Genomic DNA, 27,181 nt, shown 5'->3' with positions numbered 1-27,181 from the left:
CACTTCAATCATCCAATCGTTGTTCTTGTGCGCTACAACTTTGTGTAACGTGCAAAACTCACATTTGCTTTGAATGCTTAACATTCTCCTGACACTTGAAGAGGAAGAACAGGACAGAAGGGAAGGAAAGTGAGAGTGAGATGACATCTGACCTCACTAACTAGAGTCGACCGGAAGCTTAATCAAATATTGTAAATCTGTAGTACTTCTGATTTGAAGAAATGGGGAATTACACAGAAGAATTTAGGAAATTAGATAAGGAAATGAAACCAGGCTGACGTGGTTCATACGCTCTTCTAGAGTATCATATGTGGTTGAGGAGATGGCATCGGGCCCTCGTGCCATTGGCTGCGTGGCATGTGACCGGCGGGGGCAGGGGCGTGTGCTGGAATGCAGGGTTAGGGGTGCAGCTATGGAAGGTCACGAGGTCAGGGTCATACACACACATGTTGCCCCCCTCCCCCTGATCATACACAGGGGCCTCTGTGCTTCTGTCAGTCCATAAATGACTCCAACACATGGACACTCTCGCTCGTATTCTGCGCTGCCCCCGTAACCCACTGACATAGCAAACACACACAAACCACTGTGCTCCCCTGTCGGTGGACACACCATTATTGTTCTCCAGGGGTAAAAACAAACAAAATACTATTCAACCCCAGAGGACCTCATTCATCCCTAGAAATACACCATCCGTACACTTCCAGTGAAACATTTATTCCCAACGCTCCCAAATCGAGGTACAAGTTCTCCCAAGGCGAGCGGTGTAAGAAAAAAAGTACAGACTTTATCGCTGCAGCGTTTAATACGGTCTCACACTTCAATGTCAACGGAAAATCCTGTCTATGTGTGTGACATTTACAGGCGTTCACAGAAATAGCATGACGGCACAATCGTTTGATGGGCCTGATGGGAAACTAGACAGTGCAGAAAATACAAAACACGTTCGCTCGGTGGCTGTCTCGCACAAACACACGCACATGCTGCCGAACAGGATACATAAGCATGTAAACATAGAGAGGTGCCTGTTGATGTTGAACTGGTTCCAGAGAGACCTGAACAACTGAGGCGGCTGCGCAGCATAACACTGACTAAAATGGAGCACACGGTCTCCTGTGTGACAATGTGAACGAGTGATAAAAGGCTGCTAATTATTCCAAATTAACAATCTATTACACCTACATGGAAACCAGCTTACAGTGAGCATGACAATGACACACTCACAAACATGTAGAATAAATAGAGAAAGCAACATGAAAACTGTGCCAGATTTTTTTTTTGCTATTTAAATTTATTTATACAACTTGAATTTGATTGGCTGAGTGGAATTCTTTATAAGGGAATCATTGAATTATTCACTTAAGTCATTCATTCAACTCCACTGATTCCCTCAAGAACAAAACAAGGGACTAATTGATGGAGTCATTGAATCATTTACTCAATTTGTTTAAAACACCAAAAATGTAAGTTACTCAATATAAATTTGTTATTTATTTAGCTATTGCGTAAAGCAAATATTAGCAACTGTGCTGAATATCTGAAAGCATGTTAATTTATTTAAATGAATAGCAGCTTATGTAATTAAGCACTGAGAATTTATTTTAATAAATGCTTAAACAATTTAAAACTTAGGCTATTGACAAGGTTGACACAATATGACTGAAAAAAGTGAATTCATAAAATACTTGTGGGGGCAAATACTGAATACATTTCTGACACTGATGGCCAACACCTATCTCTGTGAAAAATAACTAACCAATATTACAAATTAAATCTGCAGTCTTAACCACTGACTCTTCACGACCATCTCATGAGACAACAAATTACAGGGTTAGCCATTCAGGATACTGCTGTACTAAATACACACTGAGGCCTGATGGCTAGACCATAGTTAAACCACAGACACTTTCAGATGTTACAGAGGAAACGAGATCAGCCAGGGTCAGATGAAGCCTATTTGTGCAGACACACAGCACCTGGAAAAGAAGGAAGCCTGAAGAGGTGCGCATCATTCTCTGAATTCATGCAAAGTGGCAGTCAGAGAGTGAGGAACTGATAAGAGCAGAGTCTCTTATCTAATGCGATTCATGTGGCGAGAGCTTTTTGATGAAGTCGATAGTGTCAGTTTTACAAGGACTGACAGACACACACATGACTTTTATCAGGATGCACACCATACCAACGCTGTTGTCACCTCCTGTTCTCATAACAAACCACGGCTTTCAGAGAAAATGCTCTCTCACCAAAATGCGCTACGTATTTATACCGCTGTGGGTGTTTGCAGGTAACAGACTGAAGAGATACTAAAATCTGATAAAGAGTGAAGCACTTGGAAACCACATCCTATACTCAGTACTGTATCTTCGTCTCACTCTCTTGCTTGCTCACTTGCTTGCATACTCAGCAGCTGAGCTCACCTCGTAACTATCGAGGTCAGAATGTGGCCTGCACAGCCGTAGAATGATAAAACCGCAAGGTACTTGTAGTAGTTATTGCCACCTGACTTAAAACAACATTTCATCCCGTCTCTGCACCTCATCGCTGACGTTCAGCTTCACAAAGTCAACATACATAAAAATGCCATCGGCTGTGGACTGAAGATGAGATATGTGTGATACGAAACTTTTATCTCGCAAAAAGGGAAAACCAGTGCTATTAAGGCAAGTATGTATTTTAGAGCAGGTTGAGAGGTCAACCACAAAACCTTCATCAAATTTAAATTTTATGCACCTTCTTAGATAAAAATACATTCCATATAGGGAAAAGTTTGGATAATGTTGGCAAAACAAATCACAGCTGAAAGTAAAATGTGGTTTTTGAATGTGTTGATATTGGTATCACAGCATATATAATGAACTTATGAGGTAATGCCTTCCTTTTAGATATTTTCATTGACAACTGGCACACATGCAGAGAGTCTTTGGGATATAGTAATATTCTTTATTAATAACATTAAAGAAAATAACTTTAGCTAACCCAGGCTTTCAAACTCACAATCAGAACAATTCAAGAGGGCCTAGAGGGATTTTAGATATAATCATTTGCAATTGGCCAAGATGTCACTGGTATTCTTGAAATAACAAGATGATAAACAAAAGTAGGCTACTTGCAATTTAACAACCTACATACTACAAAAATGAAGAGTTCAGCTAAAAACAACAAGCTTTACTTGTGAGGGAGGGAAAGGCAGTTTTAAAAAGTGAGAGTGACCATGAAGTGGTAAGAATTCACGCAGAGCCGGACGAACCTCATTAAGGCCAGTCTACAGCGCGAGACAAAACTACAAACGCGTCGCGCGCTTACACACTCGGTGATAACGTCGCGCGCTCGCAGCGTTGATGAATATAATAGTTAAATAAAAGCCCATAAAACTTAAAGCTGCGTGGGTGGCGGGGTACGACCGCTGAGAAAATCGTGATGTGAGAGAAATTATTGTGATTGAGGGAGAGAAAGCGAGAGAGTCTCAACATGGATTCCCAAACATGCCACAATAGGCCTCCTGAGCGCGGCTACTGAAACTTCCTGTAGTTGGCGGGACAGTAGCAACTTCTCAAGTGCATACTGGACAAGTAGATGCATGTTAGGAAATGAATACTTGCTGCAAGTATGCTAACAATGACTAAAGTGAATTCAAACTACTGGAAAGCATTCATCATAAAAGTAGGCGATCCTTTCACCTAACGGGATATTAGTGCGCAGCTCTGTGTTATTAGGCTTCACTGCACTTTACAAGCTTAAAGGTCTATATTTAAAACCCTAGAAACTGGAGCAAATGTAAAGCGGTCCATTTGTAAACAAAGTAACATGCCAATTAAATACTCCGGTGAGAAAGCGGGGCTTCCATTTTGAATGTGCCATGCTCCTGCTACAGGCGCAGAGCGCGAGGAGGAACATTTTGGGGGAAAAAATGTATTTAACATTTTGCGGGGAATTCACAGCATCGATTTCGACATACTTCTAAGAACGACAGAAGTACAAGCTGCTGTTTTAAAGTTGTAGCCATTCAACAGGTTCAGCGCTGACAGGACTGGAAGAAACTGAAATGAAGCGGTCATTAGGTTTGAATGTAACTATTTAAAGTAAAACCGCAAACTTGAGATTTTGTTAACATTAGGGCTACCGTAATGAACAGACTCAGCTGGACTACACGTCTGGACTACACCGCGACACTTGAGGTTATTAAAATGAATGGACAACTGACTGCATTATTTATTAGTTTTAATATTTGAAAACTGCCATTCAAGTTCACGAGATAAACACATATGAGATTAACCATGTAATACAAACCACAAAAAATAAAAATGCCCCAGTAGTGAATCAGTTGACATGTCAGAGTAACAAATCGTGTAAAAAGTCAACTTTTCTAAAAGTAAAAGTCAGTTGTCATGAAACTAATACATCCATTTTGACATCGCTGAATAAAGCTGATGTTTTGTAAAATCCTGACTCGATACACTCAACAAGCTCACAAGTCAAAGAAGTTGGCAGCACTTGATAATGAATGCCTGGGTAACTTACCCGCGTCCCCCGGGGTTTTCATGGTGAAAGTTATCTGCCCCTAACACACAGCGAGCTGGGGTAAGTTGTCAGTTCAGCAGTGGCGAGACTCGGCCTCTCCCGCACCCCCGTCTCCCAAAGGCCAAACTTTTGTCCAATGATCAGCGCTCTTGTTGCTCCCGCGGAACGATTTCTGGCCTCTGTTTGCGATCCCTCCAAACCCCCGACCGACAGCGCTGAGTTTGAGAAGCGGCTCGGTACTTCCACTGGCGCGGTGGGACGGGACGGGGTGCAGCGGAGTTCCGAAACAGCGCTTTCCCGTCTGTCCCGCGAGCGATCGATACAATCCCAACACCGCAGGAAAGCAGCGCTCCGCGTCTCTCTGTTACAAACTCGCGCTCTTGATCTCAGCTGATGATTTTTGCAACATTTTATCCTTGTGTTAGTTTGTCATCTGCTCTCCCGAGGCTCGCCATTCGCAGTATATCAGTCAGTTTCCCATTCTCTCTTTCACACCGACTTTTTTTTTCCTTCCTCCACTCTCCCTAGTCTGAAACTACTCGCTGTCTCCTCCCCCATTTCTCTCTCTCTCTCTCTCTCTCTCTCTCTCTCTCTGGTGTCGTGTTTCGCTCGCGCCCACACGCGGGGGGGAGGAGGAGGAGGGGAACGGGGCATCGGCTGAGTCACGCCCCCTCACCACGAGCCGGGGCTGGCGTCACTGCAGCACGAGGCGTTGTTATGGAGACCGCCATAGCCACTGTCCGTGATGACATCACATCCGCGTCCTACGAGAACTTGAGATTCAGCGTCATCGCGCCCGTTAACGTCAGCAACAAGTGTTTTTCGAGCTAATTAGCCCTCGTTCTCTTTCATTTAATGACTATTATCTACCCCCATCGAGAGGTAGGCTAATAGCTAGTGCATCGAATTATGATTTCCGGAATGTACCCCGCAAGATCAGAGACTCAACACTAAGGGCACTTTTGGCCACTCAAATATTTTCTATCAAAACAAAATGTCAAATATTCTGTGGCTCATGTATCATACATACATATAGTTGTATAAAGGATTTATATATATATATATATATATATGTGTGTGTGTGTGTTAGGACCAATGACAAATAAGCCTACAACATATTTTCCAAGGTAACAATAATTATTATATTTTTTTTTTCATAAATATCATACATTTTACATCAGGATATTTTTTATATAGTATACTACATTTAACCTGAAAGAAAAAAACTTTTCAAAAATGATATTTAAAAATAAGTTAACACTTTACAATAAGGTTCCATTTGTAAACATTAGTTAACTACATTAGTAAACATAAACGAATAATGAAAAATACTTCAAAAGCATTTGTTAACCTTAGTTAATGTTGATTCCAACAACTGGTAATTTAGTAACTGCTCCTACTTTTTTAGAAAAAAAAAACAGTCCAACATTATTTTTGAAAGAACTAAACGGCACGCACGCACACACACAAATCAATTTCAGAAACTAAAAACATGAAAAGTGTATTCAAGTTATATATATACAGGTGCTGGTCATATAATTAGAATATCATCAAAAAGTTGATTTATTTCACTAATTTCATTAAAAAAGTGAAACTTGTATATTATATTCATTCATTACACACAGACTGATATATTTCAAATGTTTATTTCTTTTAATTTTGATGATTAGAGCTTACAGCTCATGAAAGTCAAAAATCAGTATCTCAAAATATTAGAATATTACTTAAGACCAATTCAAAGAAAGGATTTTTAGAAATCTTGGCCAACTGAAAAGTATGAAAATGAAAAGTATGAGCATGTACAGCACTCAATACTTAGTTGGGGCTCCTTTGCCTGAATTACTGCAGCAATGCGGCGTGGCATGGAGTCGATCAGTCTGTGGCACTGCTCAGGTGTTATGAGAGCCCAGGTTGCTCTGATAGTGGCCTTCAGCTCATCTGCATTGTTGGGTCTGGTGTCTCTCATCTTCCTCTTGACAATACCCACAGATTCTCTATGGGGTTCAGGTCAGGCGAGTTTGCTGGCCAATCAAGCACAGTAACACTATGGTCATTGAACCAGCTTTTGGTACCTTTGGCAGTGTGGGCAGGTGCCAAGTCCTGCTGGAAAATGAAATCAGCATCTCCATAAAGCTTGTCAACAGAAGGAAGCATGAAGTGCTCTAAAATTTCCTGGTAGATGGCTGCGTTGACTGTGGACTTCAGAAAACACAGTGGACCAACACCAGCAGATGACATGGCAGCCCAAATCATCACTGACTGTGGAAACTTCACACTGGACTTCAAGCAACATGGATTCTGTGCCTCTCCACTCTTCCTTCAGACTCTGGGACCTTGATTTCCAAATGAAATGTAAAATTTACTTTCATCTGAAAAGAGGACTTTGGACCACTGAGCAACAGTCCAGTTCTTTTCTCCACAGCCCAGCTAAGACGCTTCTGACGTTGTCTCTGGTTCAGAAGTGGCTTGGTAGCCCTTTTCCTGAAGGCGTCTGAGCGTGGTGACTCTTGATGCACTGACTCCAGCTTCAGTTCTCTCCTTGTGAAGCTCTCACAAGTGTTTGAATCGGCTTTGCTTGACTGTATTCTCAAGCTTGTGGTCATCCCTGTTGCTTGTGCACCTTTTCCTACCCAAATTCTTCCTTCCAGTCAACTTTGCATTTAATATGCTTCGATACAGCACTCTGTAAACAGCCACACCTTTCAGTAATGACCTTCTGTGACTTACCCTCTTTGTGGAGGGTGTCAATGTTCGTCTTCTGGATCATTGCCAAGTCAGCAGTCTTCCCCATTATTGTGGTTTCAAAGAACAAGAGATACCCAGAATTTATACTGTAGGGATGGTCATTTATTCAAACTCAAATGTAAATATTCTAATATTTTGAGATACTGATTTTTGACTTTCATGAGCTGTAAGCTCTAATCATCAAAATTAAAAGAAATAAACATTTGAAATATATCAGTCTGTGTGTAATGAATGAATATAATATACAAGTTTAACTTTTTTAATAGAATTAGTGAAATAAATCAACTTTTTGATGATATTCTAATTATATGACCAGCACCTGTATACACACACACACAGTGCCTTGCAAAAGTATTCAAACCCCTTTTTTTTTTTTCTTGTTTTGTTAAACTGCTTTGAATTATTTTATTTTTTTTCCACATCAATCTACACTCCATACACCATAATGGCAAAGCAAAAACAGAACTGCCACAACTTTGTAAATTTATTCATTTTTTTAAACTGAAATAAGTACATTGCATAAGTATTCAAACCCTTAACTCAGTACTTAGCTGAAGTACCTTTACAGCCTCAAGTATTTTGGGTATGATACGACAAGCTTTGCACATTTGGCAATTATCTGCCATTCTTCACTTCGCCTGTTCACCTCTCAAGCTCTGTCATGTTGGATGGGGGCAGACACACATTTTCAGGTTTCTCCAGAAATATTTGATTGGGTTCAATCCCAGGGCTCTGGCTGGGACACTCAAGGATATTCACAGAGTTGTCTATGCCACTCTTGCTGTGTGCTTATGGTCATTGTCCTGTTGGAAGGTGAACCTTCTGCCCAGTCTGAGGTTCTGAATGCTCTGGACTTGGTTTTCATTAAGGCTATCTCTATATTTTGGTGCACTGAGCTTTTCTTCTACTCTGATGAGTCCCTCAGTCACTGCCGCTGAAAAACAGCCCCACTGCATGAGGCTGCTACCAGCACACTTTACTTTTGGGATGGTACTCTGCAGGTGATGAGCAGTGCCTGATTTCCTTCAAACATGATGCTTGGAATTGAGGTTCATCAGACCAGAGAATCTTATTTCTCAGTCTGTGGGTCCTTTAAGTGCTGTTTTGCAAATTCCAAGTTTGTTTTCATGTGTCTTCACTGAGGAGAGGATTGAGTCTGGCCACACCGGCATAAAGCACAGATTGATGGAGTGTTGCAGCGATGTTTGTCCTTCTGTAGGTTTCTCCTATCTCCACATATGATCGTGGAGCTCAACTAGAGTGACCATCAGGTTCTTGGTCACCACTCTAACCAAAGCCCTTCTCCATCAGTTGCTCAGTTTGGCCAGGAGGCCAGCTCTAGGAAGAGTCCTGGTTGTTCCAAACGTCTTCCATTATGGATAATGGAGGCGACATACTTCTGTGAACCTTTTTATGAAAGTTAAATTTTAAACTTTATTGTGTTATCCTTGACGAATTGAGTGTATTCACTACTTTTTTTGTCAAATAAACAAACAAACAAACAAACCTTCAATGCAGCAGAATTTTTTCTGAACTCTTCCCCAGATGCAATTTGATGCAATCCTATTTCTGAGCACTACAGGCAGTTTATTTACCTCAGGGCTTGGTCTTTGCTCTAATATGCATTTTCAGCTGTTAGACCTTTTATTAAGATGTGTGCCTTTCCAAATCATACCCATTCAGTTGAATTTGCCACAGGTTAGCTTCACCCAAAGTGTGGTAACATTTACAAGCAAAATGAATGCTCCTGAGCTAAATTACAACTGTCCCAGATAAGGGTATGAATACTTATGCAACGGAATCATTTACATTTTTTATCTTTCATAAATTTGCAAAGATTGTAAAAACCTGTGATTTGCTTTGTCATTATGGTGTATGGAGTGTAGATTGATGGAGAAAAAAGTAATTTATAGTAGTTTAACATAAAGCGTGAAAAAAATTAAGGGGTTTGAATACTTTTGTAAGGCACTGTATACACACACATACATTTATAAAAACATAGGCTACATAAATTCATGAGATTGCACATTTCACCACCCCTTTTATATTATATTAATTCATATTAATTATTAAAGGGGAGATGAGAAGTAAGATACAGAAACATATAACATGACCTTCCTCAAGTCTCATGATTACATGAAGATTGCCAGTAAGACAGAATCGTATGACCTAATGACCACAATCCCATTGAATTCTGTTGGCACGTGCATGAGAGAGAATGAGAAGTGCGCAGTGTGAGAAAGCGTGTATGTTCATTTCCTGTATGATTTGAATGTGATCCATCTGCTCAAGCATATACATCCTGTTTTAAAACTGAGCACCTGAATCATAAAAGGACCCCCTTCCCTCCCTCACTGAAGAACAGTTTTTGAGTAAATGTGGTGTCTCTCATGAGCAGTGTAGCATGTCTCCTGTTCTAGTTTAGTACATCCTACTGCTAGAAAACAGGGGACAACATATCTTTAAAAGTGCACTAAGTAATTTTATTTCTCCTTTAAAAAAAAATTTTTTTTCTGAAATAACATAATTCAACCATCATCAGACACTTTTTCAGTAAAAACAATAATAATGTTGCTAACTATTGCTTTTCATGATACTGCATTCATTCCACTAGGTGTCAGTATAAATCTAAGATGGCTGACATATCCATGGAAGCCTGTTTCCGCCACGAAAAAAACAAATTAAAAAGGTAATTGCGACTTTTTCCTCGCAATAATGAATTTATTCTCAGACTCTCAGTTCTCAGAGCTGAGACTCTTAGAATTGCAAGATATAAACTGAAAGTTGCGAGACAGAAACTCGCAATTGAATAAAAAAAAGCTCAGTATTGTGAGACATAAACTTGCAATTCTGAGAAGAAAAGTCAGAACTGTGAGATATACACTTGCAACTGCCAGAACAAAGACAGAATTGTGAAATAAAAAGTCAAAATGAAACTTTGCTATTTTGTTTATTCCATGGTGGAAACAAAGTAACAGAATTGCGAGAAAAAAGGCAGATTTACAAGATGTAAAGTTTATATCTCACAATTCTGTTTCTTTGTTTGCACCGCATATTAAAAAATAAAAAAAAGTTAGCAGTGATTTTTTCCCCTCACAATTCTGCCTTTTTTCTCACCTTTTTTAAAAATTCTGTGCGGAAACAGGCTTCCACATACTATACATATCAGCCAGCACAACATAAACAAAACATCTGTTAGAATAACACTGCTTTAAGTATCAACATTTCATCTGGTTTAGAATTAAATTTTTAGCAATTCATCAAATTTTCTCAAATCTACGTGATGGGAACGTTAATGCAAGGCTGCCAGGATGGTCTGATGGCCTGTGCTTTTATGAGCTTTAACCTGATCAATTGCCCTTTCCTTTGAGAGGAAACTGTTGTCATTGTGCTGTGAGTCGTTATGCGTGTTGTATGGTTCTCATGATTGTGCTTCTTGTTGTTATTTGTGCTTGTCAGGCTGTAGAGTGTCAGCAGTCATTTCTGGTCACAGGAAACAGACGTACCTCAGATAAGCATCTCAGCTCCATAATGCTGCTGCTGCAGTCTGTGTGAACGTGTGTGTGTGTGTGTGTTTTGGAAATGTGCTGTCACATCTGTCCGAGACACCCTCTGTTTTCTTTCCCCAGGAAAGAAAACAAGAGCAGTTATTGGGATGGGCAATTTCCTTTAACCGTAATGAACAATAAATACAATCTACTATTGTATTTACACACAATTTTCCATTTCCTCTCTCTCACACTTGCATCTTCTATTTTCTACTTCCTTCTCTCTTGTATCTCTGTTTCCCAGTGTGCTGAAATGTCTTCAACTTGAAAGAAAATTTTTCTTTCTCGTTCTGCTAACTGCTTAATCACTATTCTACATTCTCTGTCTCTCTGCCAAGGCACAGTACATTCTGGTCCGATTCATCCTATTCATCCTTGTACTGTTTCCTTCACTTTTGTATTATTCATCCACACCATTATTTAGCCCCATCAACCTTCGCTTCCTCCTCGTCCTCCGCTCTCCTGATTCTCTTCCACTCCTGAGTCCTGGACTTTACGTCAAGTCTTTTAGCACAGTAAACTCAAGGTTATCAGTTTCTAAGAAAAGTTCCTCACTGTTCTGGCTCTCACATGCAGTGTGTTTATGTGTTGACACACAACTCGCCTTCTCCTCCGCACTTCTGTTTATGTTCAGGTATAACCAGCAGCTCTCTCACAAAGTCTTCTGGCTTCCCACAAACATAGAAAAAGCTGGAGTGACTGGGGAAACACTATAGTCAAACGTTTGGAAACCCCTACTATTTTGTATACTTTCACTTCTGTATGGAAACTGTTTCCGCTTTGACATTGACTGTGTAACACTTTACAAAAGTTAACATGAACTAACAATGAAAAATACTTAAGTGAAACACTTCAATGTCACAATGAAAAAGTTAACTTCAACATTTACAAAATTATTAAAATCAAAAGTTGTTTCTGTTGATATTAAAACGTGTGGGCTATTTTTAACTTTAACAAAGACTAATGTTAGACCGTGTTGTAAAGAACCAGTGATTTCGTGTGATATTAAGACACAGTTGTGTAAAACAAAGTCACACTGAAAGATATAAAGTCAGAGTTAGTTGTTGCTTTATATCTTGCCATATAAAATCACATTTCCCTTCACTCTGGTGAAATTTATGCATTACAAATACTTTTTGTTTTGTAAATAAGTGAATACAGAGGCACTATATACATTATTTTAAAGTATTTAAGCATAAGCCTTTGGTTTAAAAGATCGTTTACAGAAACATCCTTCTCATTTCATTATACCTGCCCTCATTGTTTGATGTAATTTGGTGATTTTACTCAGTTGCAGCATTGTGGGGGAAACCCCCCTCTTCTGTCCCCCTGCCCCGCCAGCTTAACATCCCTGTTCTTCTTTATGAGATGATCAGCATTTAAAATCGGGGTGACAGACAGATGCTGGAGGGTTACAGTGATTCCCAACACCCTTGAACATGCAGTTCAGTCTCTCCTCCCTCCATTTTGCAGTTAATCAAAGTGCATGGTCTCAATATTAAGAAGTGTTCCTGTGTGGCACTGATTTTCCTCAGAAGATAGAGTCCTGAAGACAAATATATGTGCTAGCATGCACTGCATTTTTTTCACCCATGTGTGTTGTTGCACTGTCAAGTTAGGTGGTAAAAGAGAGAGTACTCTGTTTAAGAGGGCCTCATTGTACCTCTTTATCTGTTGGCCTCCTAGTGGAGTGAAGCACACAAAAGTGATGGATCTATTAGACAGAGCAAGAGAGGAAAGCAATTCCACAGGAACGAGAGACCATGCCGTCCTCATGCATCATGCTACACGCTTTCAAATTTAGATTGGTAGTAATTGTTATTATTAAATTCATGATGTTTAATTATGATTTTTTTTTTTAATTGCTGTGTATTTAAAAAGCAAATTAAGTCCGTTAACACAATAGTTCTGCTTTGTTTTCTGTGGGGGGAACAAATAAGTATACTGGATATCAAATTTTATACTATGATATTTTTATTAATGTTGCACAACTAAAGCGTTGTGTCTACTGCATATAAAATCTTGAACTAAAGGGTTAATCAGAAACAATATCAATATTAATAAATATAATAATGAAAAATTACTTTAAGCAAAATGTGAATAAAATAATAATTATAGAATAAAATAACGAACGTATGCTTAATACGTTCTCTTTGATTGTCATTGCATGAGTAACACTGATGAACGATATGTAATAATGTAATAACAACATTGCAACAATAACATGTAATAAACAACATTAATGTTTTTATTTTGTGTAGCAGCTTAAATAATATTAGCTTTATTTGAATAATTTTACCATGCAATCTGTGTAATATTTTGCTGTTCTATAAAATTCTGCTCAGTGACTCTGAACGTTCAGTACGCTGAACATCAAATATTCACTTGACATTGTCATTTTACTTACATTTCAAGACATAATGACAAATGTTGAAAATATTTCAGGTCATTTTTGTAATACCTCTATAGTGTCATTCTCACATTTCTGATTTTATTTCTAAGCTGAACTGAAAATGACCAATTAATATGACGTGAAATTTGTAGAAAAAGACAGAAGTCAGCCAAAAAACATAACTGTTGCCATATGACCAGAAAATGTGTAGCTTTATTAGACAAGTAGAAAAAAAAATCACTATATCTTACATGCTTCCTTTGTACTATTCTGGGGTGCATTTCCCCCCAAAAAAACTATGTCCGCAAGTTCCATCATTACCAATAGAGTTCAGTGGAACTAACAACCAGCTAACAATGATTTTGGGAAATGCACTTCTCATATAATCGCGTCCTTAAGATGAACTGCTTGTTGCAAATCACTTTGGATAAAAGCATCTGCTAAATGAACAAAATGTAAATAAACTTAACTTTATGTGGACAGATGAATACAGCTAAAGAATTACAATTTACAAATTTACAAGAAGAAGAGTTTATCCACTTGTGTTTTTCCATCTGCGTGTCTCCTTGTGAGAGTGGAAGGACGAGAGAGCATGTCAATGGGCTCTTTGTCATCAAAGAACATGTTTATTTTCAAGTTTGGCGCTCCAACTGTCAGGAATCCCATCATCTCCCTTTAGCGCCCCTCCTCTCTCATCCCTGTATTCTTCCCTCAGTCTTTAGGGTCATGTTCCATAGCTTAAAGTGCTTTTTGTCTGCTCACTGCTATAACAGAGAACTGACAATCCCTCTCTCCCGCTCACCCTCTCTTTCTCTCTGCTGGTTTTCACACAAGAGTAATAGGATTACCACACACTGCTCTGCCAAGGACAGAGACTGGAGGGGGAGACAGGAGGACAGGTTAAAGAGGGGAGGAAGAGAGAGAGAGGGAAACGAAGAGTACAAGTTGAAGAACAGAATGCGATGTCGCTGCACACCCAACCTGAAGCCCCTCGGAGTAACAGGCCTGTGATATTTGAGGAGCGACATAGAGGTATGTCAGTTGCTATATTAAGCACACAGTGTGTGTTGATGGTGTCTCCAGTATCTTGCTTAGGATCAAACTCTTCCTATTGGCACAGTTCACTGTTTCCACTACTGAAGCTGCCGTACCTTCATTCCAGCGCAATGGATCTGTATCCGGTACAGCTGTCATTTCAGAGGCGTGGAGTTAATCAGAGGTCCGATTTAGCAGCATGCCAGGCCTAAAGCGGGGTCACCACAGGGCTTCTACTCACTGCTGCTGATAGTACACCAGCTGCTGAACTTCGTGTAATTCAAGCGCCGTCTCAAATCACTACATGACATTTCACAGATAGACAGATGCACAAAAATGGACTTCTGTTTTACAGATACTTCAGATTCATATCAAACATTTGGAACTTATGCTGTAAACTGTTTTAGGATATTACTCATAAAATGTCCCTATACATCGGGGTCGAGAATTGAGGTAGCAAACAGAATTCCGATTGAATGTAAGGAAGTAGTATTGAAATGAACTGGAATTCAAAGAAATTTACTGTCATTAACTGCCATTTTACACTTTGTAACACACATTGTGGACCACAGTGGAATAACACTTCATTTCCCAGAATGCATTACCTTGAAAGTCTTTGAATGGACCCTTTTCACAGACTGTGATGACTTGTGTTCATATAAATGAAAACCCTGAAAGGGGTCATGAACTGCCTTTGTTTTTTTTTTTTTTTATTTTAGTCCTGTTTTTAACCCCCCACATAAGAACACTTTGTTTGATTGGGCGTGGTGGATTGTAGACTCGGAAGTAAACACCCACTGCTATGATTGGCTAACGTTGTGTGTGTTTGACAGTGTACATTCCTCACAGAGGGATGCTGCTGTGATTTAAGTCAAAAATGCACAAATAACTCAATACATATCAAACTACCTGTAAGAAGAGACAAAGCAATAGTGACCACGTAACAAAAACAGTTACTCACACACTTGTGTTGCGACATTACTGTCAGATCCAATATAGTCAGCATTGCATCGCCTTTTAGTTTTAATCTTTTATAAATCCCGTTTTGAATTGTGCCTTGTTTGTAAACAAATCCATGGTAAAATGAAGTGAACAAAGGACCAAGTCCTTACTGACGCAGTCTGGATCTTCATTATCAAAAATAAAGATCATTCACTCGTTCCTAGCAATGGGATCAGAAGTAAGGCAAGACAAACACTGTTTTTCCACAGCTTGGCACTGCACAGCATCTTTTGGTTTTTAGAGCCATCTTTATCGTTTGGTTTCTGCATAGACCTCGCGTCGCTCGTAAACACTACATGCGCAAATTGGTGGGCGGGGCTAAACAGGCAGCGATGTAGAAGCAGGTGTTGATCTTCTTCTGAGGAGGCGGTGCTTATCCACACTATTACATCATAGAGTAAAACTTTCCACAAGCTGGCATTTTGGCCGATTGGCTTCGATATGTTCTGAAAGTTACAGGATGTTTTTATAGTACAATAACCTCTTATATGTCAAAATATCAAGGGAATTTTGGTTTCTCAGTTCATGACCCCTTTAATCTACATTTATAGCTCTGTACTTTGTGTTGTACTACCTTGGCATTAAATGACAAAAAAAAATAAAAAAAAAATACACAAACAAACAAAAAAACATTAGTTAACACTACTGTGTAAATGTTTCTAATACAATGGCTGAGACACATACATTTTTTCAACATAATCAGTCTCTCAATATTTATCCCTCTTTTAAAGTCATAGAAACACTATCATGGAGGAAATGGGAGCACAAAAAGATATTTGTTATAGTTTCCATTCACCACTATAGAAAATTGCCCAACTATGATGACTTCCGCTTCTGAGAACCCCAAAAATGTGAAAAGGATCCATTGAAAATTTACCAAAATCATCTTCCTGTCATAAACTGCTACTTTCTGAAGAAAGATAATTTTTGGGTCCGAATGATGTAGTTAAAACATCTACCAGCAGGGGGCTAAATGTGCAATACCGATCAGCCAAATTTTGACCCCAAGCCAAAAAAAAAAAAGTAGAATAGTTAAATAGAAATATCTGTGTAGTAAATTTCTAGCAACTTAAACATTTGCACATAAAACAATAACTGCATGCTGGTATGGAACAATATGAGGGCTTTTTTTAAGAATAATTTTTGAGCGATCTGTATGCTGAGCTGCAAGAACTGTGCAGTTCAGACAGTTCAATGACAAGTATGAAAGTTTAGCAGTTCATTGCTAAAAACATTTTCTGATTATTCAAAATCTATTCAGCATTCACCACCTCAAGGTACATCTCAGGACAAAATGATTATAAAGCTGTTTGACTTTGCTATGGTTGTAAAGCTGAAGAGACCTTAGGCATTTCTGCTGTAACATGCTATGACAGATGTACGTTATTCTCTGCGTGTGTGGGCTAATCGCAAAGATAGGAAATCTGTGTAGGTACCAAATTCATACTGTGGGCACTAGATGTTCCTAATGACTCACCAAGTCCATGTGTAATGTGGGACACCCCCATATTTTCTCAGTTTTGTGTATTTGTGTGTCTCATGCTCGTAGGATCTGCATTAACTGACAAGATGTGGTGGTGTGTTCCAGACAGATGGCGGTAACCCAAAGCTGCTCGTTTCAAACTCTGGAAGGGAAGATCCATAAAGTATCAGCGATGTGCCCTTGAGTTCGGCAAGTTTTAAGTTTTGCTGGTTAGCATCATCCATCACATCTCAAGACTGTCATTAATTAAGGGTTTGGGTCTATGTTCTCAGCATTACCATAACAATTTTTGTTACCATTTTAAATGTACCAAGTGATTAGTCACATGATATTTGCATTGCAGATAATTGATTCAAAAATTGATTTCTGTGGCAACACAAATAACAAGAAATGTTTCATTTCACAGTCTATTGCTTTGGTTATATGTTATAATATTAAACAACTTATCCAGAAGTTCTTTAACTAGCATTAGCATTAATGTCCTTCATGTAGGCCTACTTTAAATATAAATGCCACACGCAATAATTTTTTCCTTACCTGTCCAACAAATCAATTTGGTGCAATTTGGGCATCACTACACAAGATTTTCTCTGTCATCAAATATTTCCATTTTGTGTATGCCGTACTGTTGTTTATGCTCTTTTTATTTATTTATTTATTTTTGTATTTCCCTGTTGAAGAAAACAGCATATGCTGGTTCTCTGACATTTTTCTTTTCAAATCCTAATTCGTAACCGGTGTTTCTCCCCTGCGCTTCCATGTTGATCACATATATTTACACTATGCCTACATCATCCGCTGAAACACCATTGTCTTATGAACGCACGTACGACAGTTAGAGTAAGCTACAGATTATGGTTTATAAAGTTTTAAATATGGATATTTTTCTTATACAGATGCATTGCTTTGCTTGCGTTCAGAAGGCCTTTATTAACCCCACAAAGCCATATGGAATAATTTTTATGATGGATGGCCACACTTTTTTGGGCTTCAAAATCTCAACCACCATTCACTGCCGTTATAAAGTTTGGAAGAGACAGGACATTTTTTAAAGGGGTCATGATCTAAGCAACTATAATTCCCTTGATCTTTTGACATATAAGAGTCATTGTACTGTAAACATCCTGTTAATTTCAGAACTCAAAACTTTGACGTTAGTCTAAAAACAGCTTATATTGAAGGCCAAAATGACAGGTTTTGGAAAGTTCTACTCTATGATGTAATAGTGTGGATAAGCACCGCCTCCGCAGAATAAGATCAACGCCTGCTTCTACATCGCTGCCTGTTTAGCCCTGCCCCGAGCGAGGCAAACGTGCAGGTCTATGCAGAAACCAAACGATAAAGATGGCTCTGAAGACAACAAGATGCTGTGCAGTGCCAAGCTGTGGAAAAACAGTGTTTGTATTTCCTTCCTTCTGATCCCAATGTTAGGAAAGTGTGGATTAACTTTATTTTTAATGAAGATCCAGACCATGTCAGTAAGAACTTGGTCCTTTGTTCACTTCATTTTACCACGGATTCGATTACAAACAAGGTACAATTCGACGCAGGATTTTCAAAAAGATTGAAACTAGAAGACGATTCTGTGCTGACTATATTGGATCTGAATTATTACGTGGTCACTATTGCTTTGTCTCTTCTTACAGACCGTTTGATATGAGTATTTATGCGTTTTTGACCTAAATCACAGCAGAATGTACACTGTCAAACACACATAACGTTAGCCGATCATAGCAGTGGGCATTTATGTTCGAGTCTACAATCCGCCACGGCTATTCAAACAGAGCGTTCTGATGAGGAGGGTCAAAAACAGGACAGAAAATAGCCTATTACTTCTAAATTATGGGGTTTTATTTAAATATTGAGAACATTAAAAGTGGACTTCAAAGAATAGTACAAAATAAAAAAACAAAGACAGTTCATGACCCCTTTAATATAACTCCGACTGCATTCATCTTAAAGGCGAAAGGCATATACACCTAGAATGACTTGAGGTTGAGTAAATCATTTTCATTTTTGGGTGAACTATCCCTTTAATAGTTGCGATAGCAGTTAATTGACATACATAAAATTAGGATTTCTATAGGATTTCTAATCAGGCACTGAATAGTTCAGCTAAAGGATCACGCAAAAGTCGCACAGAGCAACTACCATAACTGTGGACAAAATTGTTACCTAGAAAATACTGTACTAAGCAGTAGATGCTGTATATTTCTGCTATGAAACCATGTCATAAGTCATTTGGGAGGGTTTGAATGCCTGTAAAATGTCTAAATCACAAGCACACATTCCTCACAAAGGTCATAGGTGTGTCTAATAGAGTTGATCACTGACCATTTGTGTGTTTAGACTGAATGACAATAGCTGTTTAAGAATGGTGTCATAAGTTGAATAGTTTTTGACACTGTTTGCTCTGCAGGTGCGGCAGCTCAGGGAAGGGTGTGAAAACACTCAGATAGAGGAAGGAAATTTGATTGTTTGTGTGAGAATGTCCTCTGAAACACTAAACATCAGATGATTTCCTCAAGCCCACACTGACAGTCTGCATTTGTTTAGCTTGTAATCATTGTTGCAGGATTCCATGACAAAGATAGAGTGTTATGGTTGATAATCTAACATAAACAAAAGAGCATATGCTCCAGCCCCATGTTTGTGGAATTTACTGTGCTCCTGTTACACACCTGAAATGCCACCGTCATCTGTTCTGTCTTGGAGCGCTGTTACACACTCACGCAAACACACACCTGTGCCACTGAAGCGACAGATTGACCACCTGTCTCTGTGAGTGGGCGGGTAGAGTCTGACTGAGGCAGATTGTGAGTGGGAATAGAGATGACTGACGCATCCTGTGACCAATCTGTAAACATCTCACAGCTTCTGCAGACTGAAATCACATTTACTTATGCGCTGGACTTAGGTGGTAAATGATACCTTGACAAGCTTAACTGTTAGCATTCTCAGTGGAAATCCACAATTGAAATACGGCCAAACCTGAGCAGTATATGTCATGTGACTAATTAAAGGTTTATAAATTGTAATTAAAAGCCAGTTCCCCTATGGAGATAATTAATGGGATTTTTGCTTCCGGAACCTGACTGTTGCACTCTATTTCACGCATTTAAGTGCCCCCAAATAATCTATTCACTGTAAAAAGTGATAAGTTGACTTAACTTAAAAAAAATGAGGAAACCCGTTGCCTTAAAATTATTAAGTAAACAATAATTTAAAAAAAAAATCACTTAACTTATTTTTTTAATCATCATTTACTTAAGAATTTTAAGGCAACGGGTTTCCTCATTTTTATTTAAGTTAAGTCAACATCACTTTTTACAGTGTTACCAGTACATGCTGGTAAGAAACCAGTAAGAAACATGCACCTTGTGCTGGATTTAACATAATGTAAGTGGGAAAGGATCATCTAACAAAATCCTCCTTGTCAGTAATGTCAGTGTCATTGTGAACACAACAGGCATTTTTTTGCTTTTAGCCTCCCCACAACTTTGTAGCAGCATGACATCCAACCCACTCAACTCAGGACAAATTTTCAGAAAAGTTTCTGTGACGCTGACATGTTGTAGGCTATACCTCCTAGCATTCAGTGATGCACAGTTTCCACAGTTCAACTCATCTGCTTGTACACAAAACAAGTGCGAAATAACTTGGTAAAAACAATAGGTAGAGTTGTAAGTTAAAGTGATGGATATATAGGCTCCTAAATCAGGGCTCTTCAATCTGCAGTGTTTCATTAAGCTTGGCCAAAAGTAATATGCATAGTGAACTATTTTAACGTGTAGGTTAAATTAAAACAATTGTAAGGTTTTTATTTTTTATCCTTAAAGTATAAGTTTCATGGCACACCTACTGCTAATAAGGCTAATCGCTTCTGTTTCTTTCCCACGCCATGCCTTGGTGAGCGGGTACGAAATACCGCGAGAAAGGAGGATTGTTTTACGGCAGCAAGGAATGGACACGTACAGGTATCCACTTTAATTACGACAGTGATGTATTTACGGCAATGGATTCCACTCACTTAGAGGTCTCTAACCCTGCGTCCCAATGTGCATACTGTCTACCCTATCTGCCCTAAATAGTATTGAAAATTACTAATATCACATAGAATTTAGGATGGATAGTGTGCACATTGGGACGCAGACAAAGTCTCAAAACACACTAAACTTCATACGGTTGCTTTAAATACTCTGACATTATGAACTCATTAAAATAATAATTTTTGATTTGTCATATAGGCTATACTTAATTTTACTTTTTACCAACATACGTTTTAATGTGGAAAGGACGGATCAGCTCAACTTTCGGTTCCTAACTAGAGTTAAACTTTGGTTGTTGTTTTTTTTATTTTTTAAGTAGCAGATGTAAAGACACAATCTTAAAAAGGTGAGATTTTTAATCGTCTAAATTGGAGAGGAGTAGAACATGAGTAAAGGACGAGCTGTCTGGCAAAGACCAGATGTCCTATGAGTCAGATGAGCAAATGAGAACTGTGAAAAGTGGAAAACGAGGGAGAAAAGAGAGAAACGGATAGATCTAGAGAGAGTGAAGGAAGCAAGGGGAAGAGAAGGTGACTAAGTTGAGGCACCATGTGGAGGCAGAAGATCTTGCGGATGATTCATCCATATGAAGGAGAACAGCATGTGGCTGCTGCTGCCCCCCAGCGGCCAAACACGGAGCGACAGCATTACACACTGGATCACACAGCGATTAAATAAACTCACAAGTAAAAGACAACATTTTCATGCACTGTTCTTTTTCTCTACCGTTTTTATTCAGATGAGTGAAACACTTTCAGTTACAAAAATGACTTTAAATGAACAACACTGTACAATGAACAAGCGAGTTATTTGTCAACTATTTTTTGGTTTCAGAGATAATTACACCAAAAGGCTAACCTGTCACCATAGGGAGAAAAAGAGAGACACAGAGGACAGAAGAGAAGAAAAAGGAACTGCTCAACTCAAGTGAGAAAAAAGGAACGATGGAAAGGGTAGAAACATGACAGCGTACATCAACAAGCAAAACAGACGCACACATTCACGCACATATGCCAAAATAACCGCATATCTGTCCGACTTTAGAGTGTAAAATACGTTCACGCTCACATGAACATATGTACGCACAGACATTGACGCACCCACGCGCTCTCATTTACGCACTGAGTGAGCAGCGAACATGAAATCAGGGAGAAGATGCAGGGGACAGATTAACACCACTAACCCCCAAAAACGGAAACAAAAATTTATCACAGACATAACAAGTCTTTTCTTTAAGATCATCATCATCATCATCATCACCATGAAGATTTTTCCCCAAATAATGAATAATTAAAAATATACATTTCATCATTATCTTCATCGTATGATACTTTGGATAGTTGAGGTTATAGTATACCTTCAGAAACTGGGTTGCTAGGTGACCAGGAAAAGAGACAAAAGAAAACAGCTGAGGATGTGTTAGTGTAGCTCTTTGGTTTAACTAGACGTGTTTAAGATCTTTGCTATTTTTAAAAATCTTTTTAAACACCTTTGGACTGAAGCTGGTATTTTTTTTATTTATTCTTCTTCTTTAATGTATACTATATAGAGAGAGAGCAGGTAAAACAACAAGTAGAGAGTAAAATGAGAACAAAAAGACTCATATTTGCAGTTCTCTTAGGCCTTTTCAAATGCTATGATTTATTTTATTTTTTTTTTCTCGGGAATTTTCACCCATATCCGATTGTTACTAATTAATCAATTGAAAAACGCTGCGATTGTGTGCAGGATTTTAGGGAGCGTGTGTGTTGTGCTCGGTCTCAGAACGACGTGTTGCTTTGGTATCATTCTCTGGAGATTCACGCCACTGAGACTCACACTTTGAACACGCTCCCTTACGCTGCAGCTATTACTTGCATATCAACATCGCGAAGTTTTTAAGACGTCCGGAACTGCGCCTGACTGTAACGGTAAGAAGGAAAGCTAGAGAAAAGATAACGCAAGATTGAAAGGGTTCCCCTTATATTCCTCTCTAACATCTCCTGCGTTTTAAGACATAAAATTTGTCACCTAGCAACAACAGTCGCCGCCCGCTCTTCAGTCACCTTTCTGACTTATATATATATACACATGCACAAGTGTGTACATATATGAAAAGGTGTGTGTATGTGTCCTGCCCTGTGTTTGGTGACTGGAAAAGTGGTCCCAGGGGCCGAGGGAGTGAACGTGCCAGCGCATCAGTGAAGTTCTTTGAGTCTTCATAATGTTCCCTGGCCTATGAAAACACCTCTCCTTGGCCCCTACTTCTCTGTTTTAAAGCATTCATCTATTTGGTTTGTCGTTAAGAGAGTGAGGTATATGAGGAACTATCTCTCTTCTACACCTCCTAACCAGGAGACAGAACAACAGACACGCTACAAAATAAATACATAGCAAATCAGGAATAGAAATAGGACAAAGAGGAGGAGGAGGAGTGAGGCAGAGAGCAAAAAGAGAGGAAGATGGAGCACTGATACATTTCCACTATCATACATTCCGCTGTATTTTCTATCCAGGAACACCAAATCCCTCCATCTTTCCTCTCTCCTAAAGTTTTTGGTTTTGTAGCTGTTTAAAGCTTTCAGGTCAAGGCTCACGGCAGCACTGCGCTCGCACTGCGCTCGACGCCGTCACAATTGGTAGCCTTTGCGACAGTAACCATAGCAACACCATCCCTAACATCAGCAGTGGCGAGACAGGTATGTACAGATACAATGCACGCTCCTATAGGACCTTATCCCTTCTAAGCCATGGCAGTGTGTGCTTTTACTCTGGAAGGTTACTTCAGCGTTGAATGAATGCTACCGAAACATTTGAGCAGAAGAAACACAGTGCTGCTTTTTCCCCTGATAGGTTTCCCCCCCCACAGGCTCTGTCCAGTAAGGAACAGCTAAGAGGTCGAGAAGACAAGTATCCGCCCTTACGCTGTCAATTAGCGGCCGGCCCGTCAGGACCGACGGTTGCATTTCTCGATGGATTTGGTTCGAAAGGTCGCCTTGGCAAAGGAAGTTTACATTTGAATACAATCTGGTGCCTCAAACACACCCACTACAAAACAGCATCTGGAATATATTAAATAAATAATAATATTAATAATAATTAAAAAAAGGTTTGTTAAGAAAATTCACAAATGAGCAAGAGGAGAATAAAAAATAAATAATAAAAAAAAATTTTAAATGGGGGAGGAAGAAAACCCAAAAGCCCAAAAGAGAGATAGTGTGAATTTTTGGTCTAAGTAAATATCAACATTTTTTTATCTTTTCACAATGTTTTTCTTCCATACATTAGCAATTAGTAAGCATTATAACATAGATCATTTACTACAAAATCTATAGAAGCACTAACTGACCCATTTGGACTATACGGTAACGTAGAGAACTGACTTCATGAATCCATCCCTCGTTGAACCTGCAGCGCTCACCGACTACAGATTTCAGCACGATATAAATACAACGGTAAGGTGGATGAGAGCATATAAATTGTTGTGTATGTGATATTTGGTTCTCTTTAAAGCTTGTTTATACTCAGCTTTGGTTCTTTGGATGTACTTGAGCGTGTTTATCCTGGTTTCTTATCTGTTGAACTGAATTTTCACAGTATTGTTTCAACCACCTGATTAGAGTCTCTAACACAACTAGATAGGAACGAGTAAGGAACGTAAAAAATGAGATTTCCGCAAATACGTGAATATCTTTTCCCCAAACGAAAGCACACAAATCTACACACACAGCCAAGAAAAGTCCCACAAAACAGACCAAACGAAAAGACCAAACGTAACAACCCTCCCAACCCCCAAATGAACCCGAAACATCTTCTTCAGATGAGTCCAGTGAGGTCATCAAAGATCCCACCACCCAGGACCAGGAAGAGTTTGAATGACAGGAGGCAGAGGCGGATCCCTTGCTACATGGTTCTGGGTGACCTTGGTCCAGAGATGCATGAAGGGATACTCTTTTTCTGTACAGCGACTCACTTTGCTCCTCCATCCGTTTTTTGGCTTGGTTCGTTTTTGGTTTTCCTTTATGGGAAGTTTGGCTGGCTGTGAAGTTTTGCTTCATTTTTTGGCTTGTAGAAGAAGCAGAGAGGATGGGAGCCCCTTCGCCATGACAGTTTCCCAAGTTGCCATGCTGTCTTACCAGAGCAGCCTCGTCAAGGTTTGGGCCCCCGATCTCTTTCTGCATCGTGTGAATGATGAACTGATCATGTGTGAATGGATCGCTTTGGTATTCAAAAGGGAGAAAGTGAGTGAGAGAGGCATGAAATGGAATGAGGAAGGATGCAAGCACTTAATTAAGAGAGAAATGAGAGTATTTACACTTAACTAGAGGCGTGAAAGCTAGAGAGGAGCTTGGTCTCACTTTTATTACACTATACGACATTCATGTCATCGGACAAACAAGTGCATCAAGCTATGCAGTGCTAATATGATGAACATCAAAGACCAACCACCCAATCCTCTCTATATGCTCGATAAGACATGGAATGATGATGATGATGATGATCATATGTACTGAAACATTCAATAAAGACAGATGGAAAACTCTGCTACTTCTGTGAAAAAAAAAAATAGACAAGAATGAGGAAGAACCAGAGAAACACAACAGCATTGGGAGTCCGGCTCATTCATATTTAAAATTAAATCATAAAAAACATGAAAGAAATGATGTGATTGCGTGGCAGATATGATGATGAGCTCAGAGATGGCTGGATTGTTGTCACTGGGTCTGGTCCTGGACGGTTGGCTATTTACAGGTCCTTTGGATAAAGCTTTTCCATCCGTATTTTTGGTGTTTGTTTTTGGTATTTGAGATTTTGGTATGCTTGTATTTTTTTGTCATAGTGAGTCTCTCAAAGTTCCATTATACTTTTTGGTATTCAGTACTCCACACGTTTGCTTCAAAGAGTTCTTTTAACACACTGTAAAGTTTGTTCTCTTTGTTGTTTTTGGTGCTCAAGGATCTCTTTTTGTCCTCTTCTTACTGCACTACATAGTTTATTGTTCTCCTTTTATTTATGTATTTGGCTGCGTCCAGCTAAGCCGCATGGTGTTTTTTTGGTTTCGTTTTCCCTCCTCTCCTCTTCCTTCCTCCTTCCACTCCGTCTCTCCATCTCTCCCCTCTTCTACTCTGTATATTTTTGGCATCAGTAGAGCGGGAGAGCGGAAGAGAGAGAGTGTGAACGAGAGGAAACGAAAGGGAGTGAGGGGATCATGAGATGCTTTGGTTGACAGGTAAGGTTTCATCATCTCCTCCTCCTCCTCTTCCTCCTGTGATTGGCCTTGGGCAACGTCACTCGATTTTAGCCCCTCCTATCGAGTGTGGGCTGTGTAGCAATTCGCCGGAAGAGCAGGAAGAGACGGGGCTCGAGCAAGGGGAGGGACTCATGCAGCCTGTGACAGGAAATGAGGTTTTGGCAAGAGCTGAACTGCCCAATCCCATGCCGGTGCCTGTTGCCATGGGCAACAAAGAGGAGTGGTTGAGAAAGAGGGAAGAGGGGAGACCTGCTCCTTGGCCTCCAGAACCACCAATTAACACCTTGCTGCTGCCCTCAAGACTGGAAATGGGCAGCTGGCCACCACTGGCTGCTAGAGCTATGAAAGAAACACAGTATTACTCACAAACATCAACGAAACTGACGTTACGCATTAAACAGGATGTACTAGTACCATGTGAACGGATGAGCAGATGTGAAAAGGGGAGAAAAGGAGTGAAAAGATGTAAACAAACACTCAAACAGAGAGGACACAGTAACACATGACTGATTTGAGGTGGCAGAGTCATTAGTCTCTCTCGCCCTCCCTTTCGCACAAACCTTGGATAGTAGCAAGTGGGTTGCTGCCAAGAAGAGCTTGGTTCATTCCTGTGTTAACTCCCCTCATCGTATTCCTGAGTCACACAAACAAATAACCAACCCACAAACAGAAAGGAATACAGGGAAGAGGAAGGGGAAAAAAGAAAACATTTAGAAGCATAGTTAAGAGCTAGAAAAACAGTGCAAGAAAACAAGTCTTTGCAGAGTAAATACAGCTTTTCTTTTAATACAGTGCAGGCTACACACCAGCAGACCTCAGTGAGGCATCAGTCCGTAACAACCCTTATGCTAATATGTCGTGTGATTTGACCAAATCTTTTGAACAAATACACAAAAAATGTCAGCACTTAAAAATTAATAAATGTAAAAACAACAACAATATATATATATATATATATATATATATATATATATATATATATATATATATATATATATACACACACACACACATATACACAGTGAGGAAAATAAGTATTTGAACACCCTGCTATTTTGCAAGTTCTCCCACTTAGAAATCATGGAGGGGTCTGAAATTGTCATCGAGGTGCATGTCCACTGTGAGAGACATAATCTAAAAAAAAATCCAGAAATCACAATGTATGATTTTTAACTATTT

General features: G+C 39.3%; 2 protein-coding genes and 1 long non-coding RNA gene across 12 annotated transcripts in view; 1 reads left to right on the top strand and 2 right to left on the bottom strand.

Moving 5' to 3' along the window:
- The window catches only part of erfl3 (Ets2 repressor factor like 3), a 49,479-nt gene extending 44,388 nt beyond the window's left edge, over nt 1-5,091 (bottom strand). Inside the window, exon 1 of the mRNA XM_058746357.1 lies at nt 4,519-5,091. Coding sequence (XP_058602340.1) covers nt 4,519-4,540 — 22 coding nt within the window. The 5' untranslated portion in view covers nt 4,541-5,091. The remainder of the gene's footprint in view (nt 1-4,518) is intronic.
- On the top strand, nt 2,902-17,169 carry LOC131521537 (uncharacterized). 2 transcript variants are annotated; one of them, XR_009266311.1, is made up of 4 exons: nt 2,902-3,660; nt 14,038-14,235; nt 14,366-14,513; nt 16,790-17,169. It is a non-coding gene; the product is annotated as an uncharacterized LOC131521537 (long non-coding RNA). The 2 variants fall into 2 exon arrangements; XR_009266310.1 differs by lacking the exon at nt 2,902-3,660 and adding an exon at nt 5,180-5,400.
- Nucleotides 17,170-21,497: 4,328 nt separating this feature from the next.
- Nucleotides 21,498-27,181, bottom strand: part of pou2f2b (POU class 2 homeobox 2b) — a 44,172-nt gene continuing 38,488 nt past the window's right edge. For 7 of the 9 annotated variants that reach the window (XM_058747873.1, XM_058747870.1, XM_058747875.1 and 4 more), the window contains 2 exons: nt 26,563-26,636; nt 21,498-26,341 (listed from right to left, as the gene is read on the bottom strand). In XM_058747873.1, coding sequence (XP_058603856.1) covers nt 26,040-26,341; nt 26,563-26,636 — 376 coding nt within the window. In that variant the 3' untranslated portion in view covers nt 21,498-26,039. The remainder of the gene's footprint in view (nt 26,342-26,562; nt 26,637-27,181) is intronic. The other 2 variants (XM_058747878.1, XM_058747879.1) reach the window with 1 other exon arrangement.

This window comes from Onychostoma macrolepis, chromosome 16 (assembly GCF_012432095.1).
Source record: "Onychostoma macrolepis isolate SWU-2019 chromosome 16, ASM1243209v1, whole genome shotgun sequence".
In the NCBI taxonomy this organism is placed as follows: domain Eukaryota; kingdom Metazoa; phylum Chordata; class Actinopteri; order Cypriniformes; family Cyprinidae; genus Onychostoma; species Onychostoma macrolepis.
This window is presented reverse-complemented; position numbering and strand designations above follow the sequence as displayed.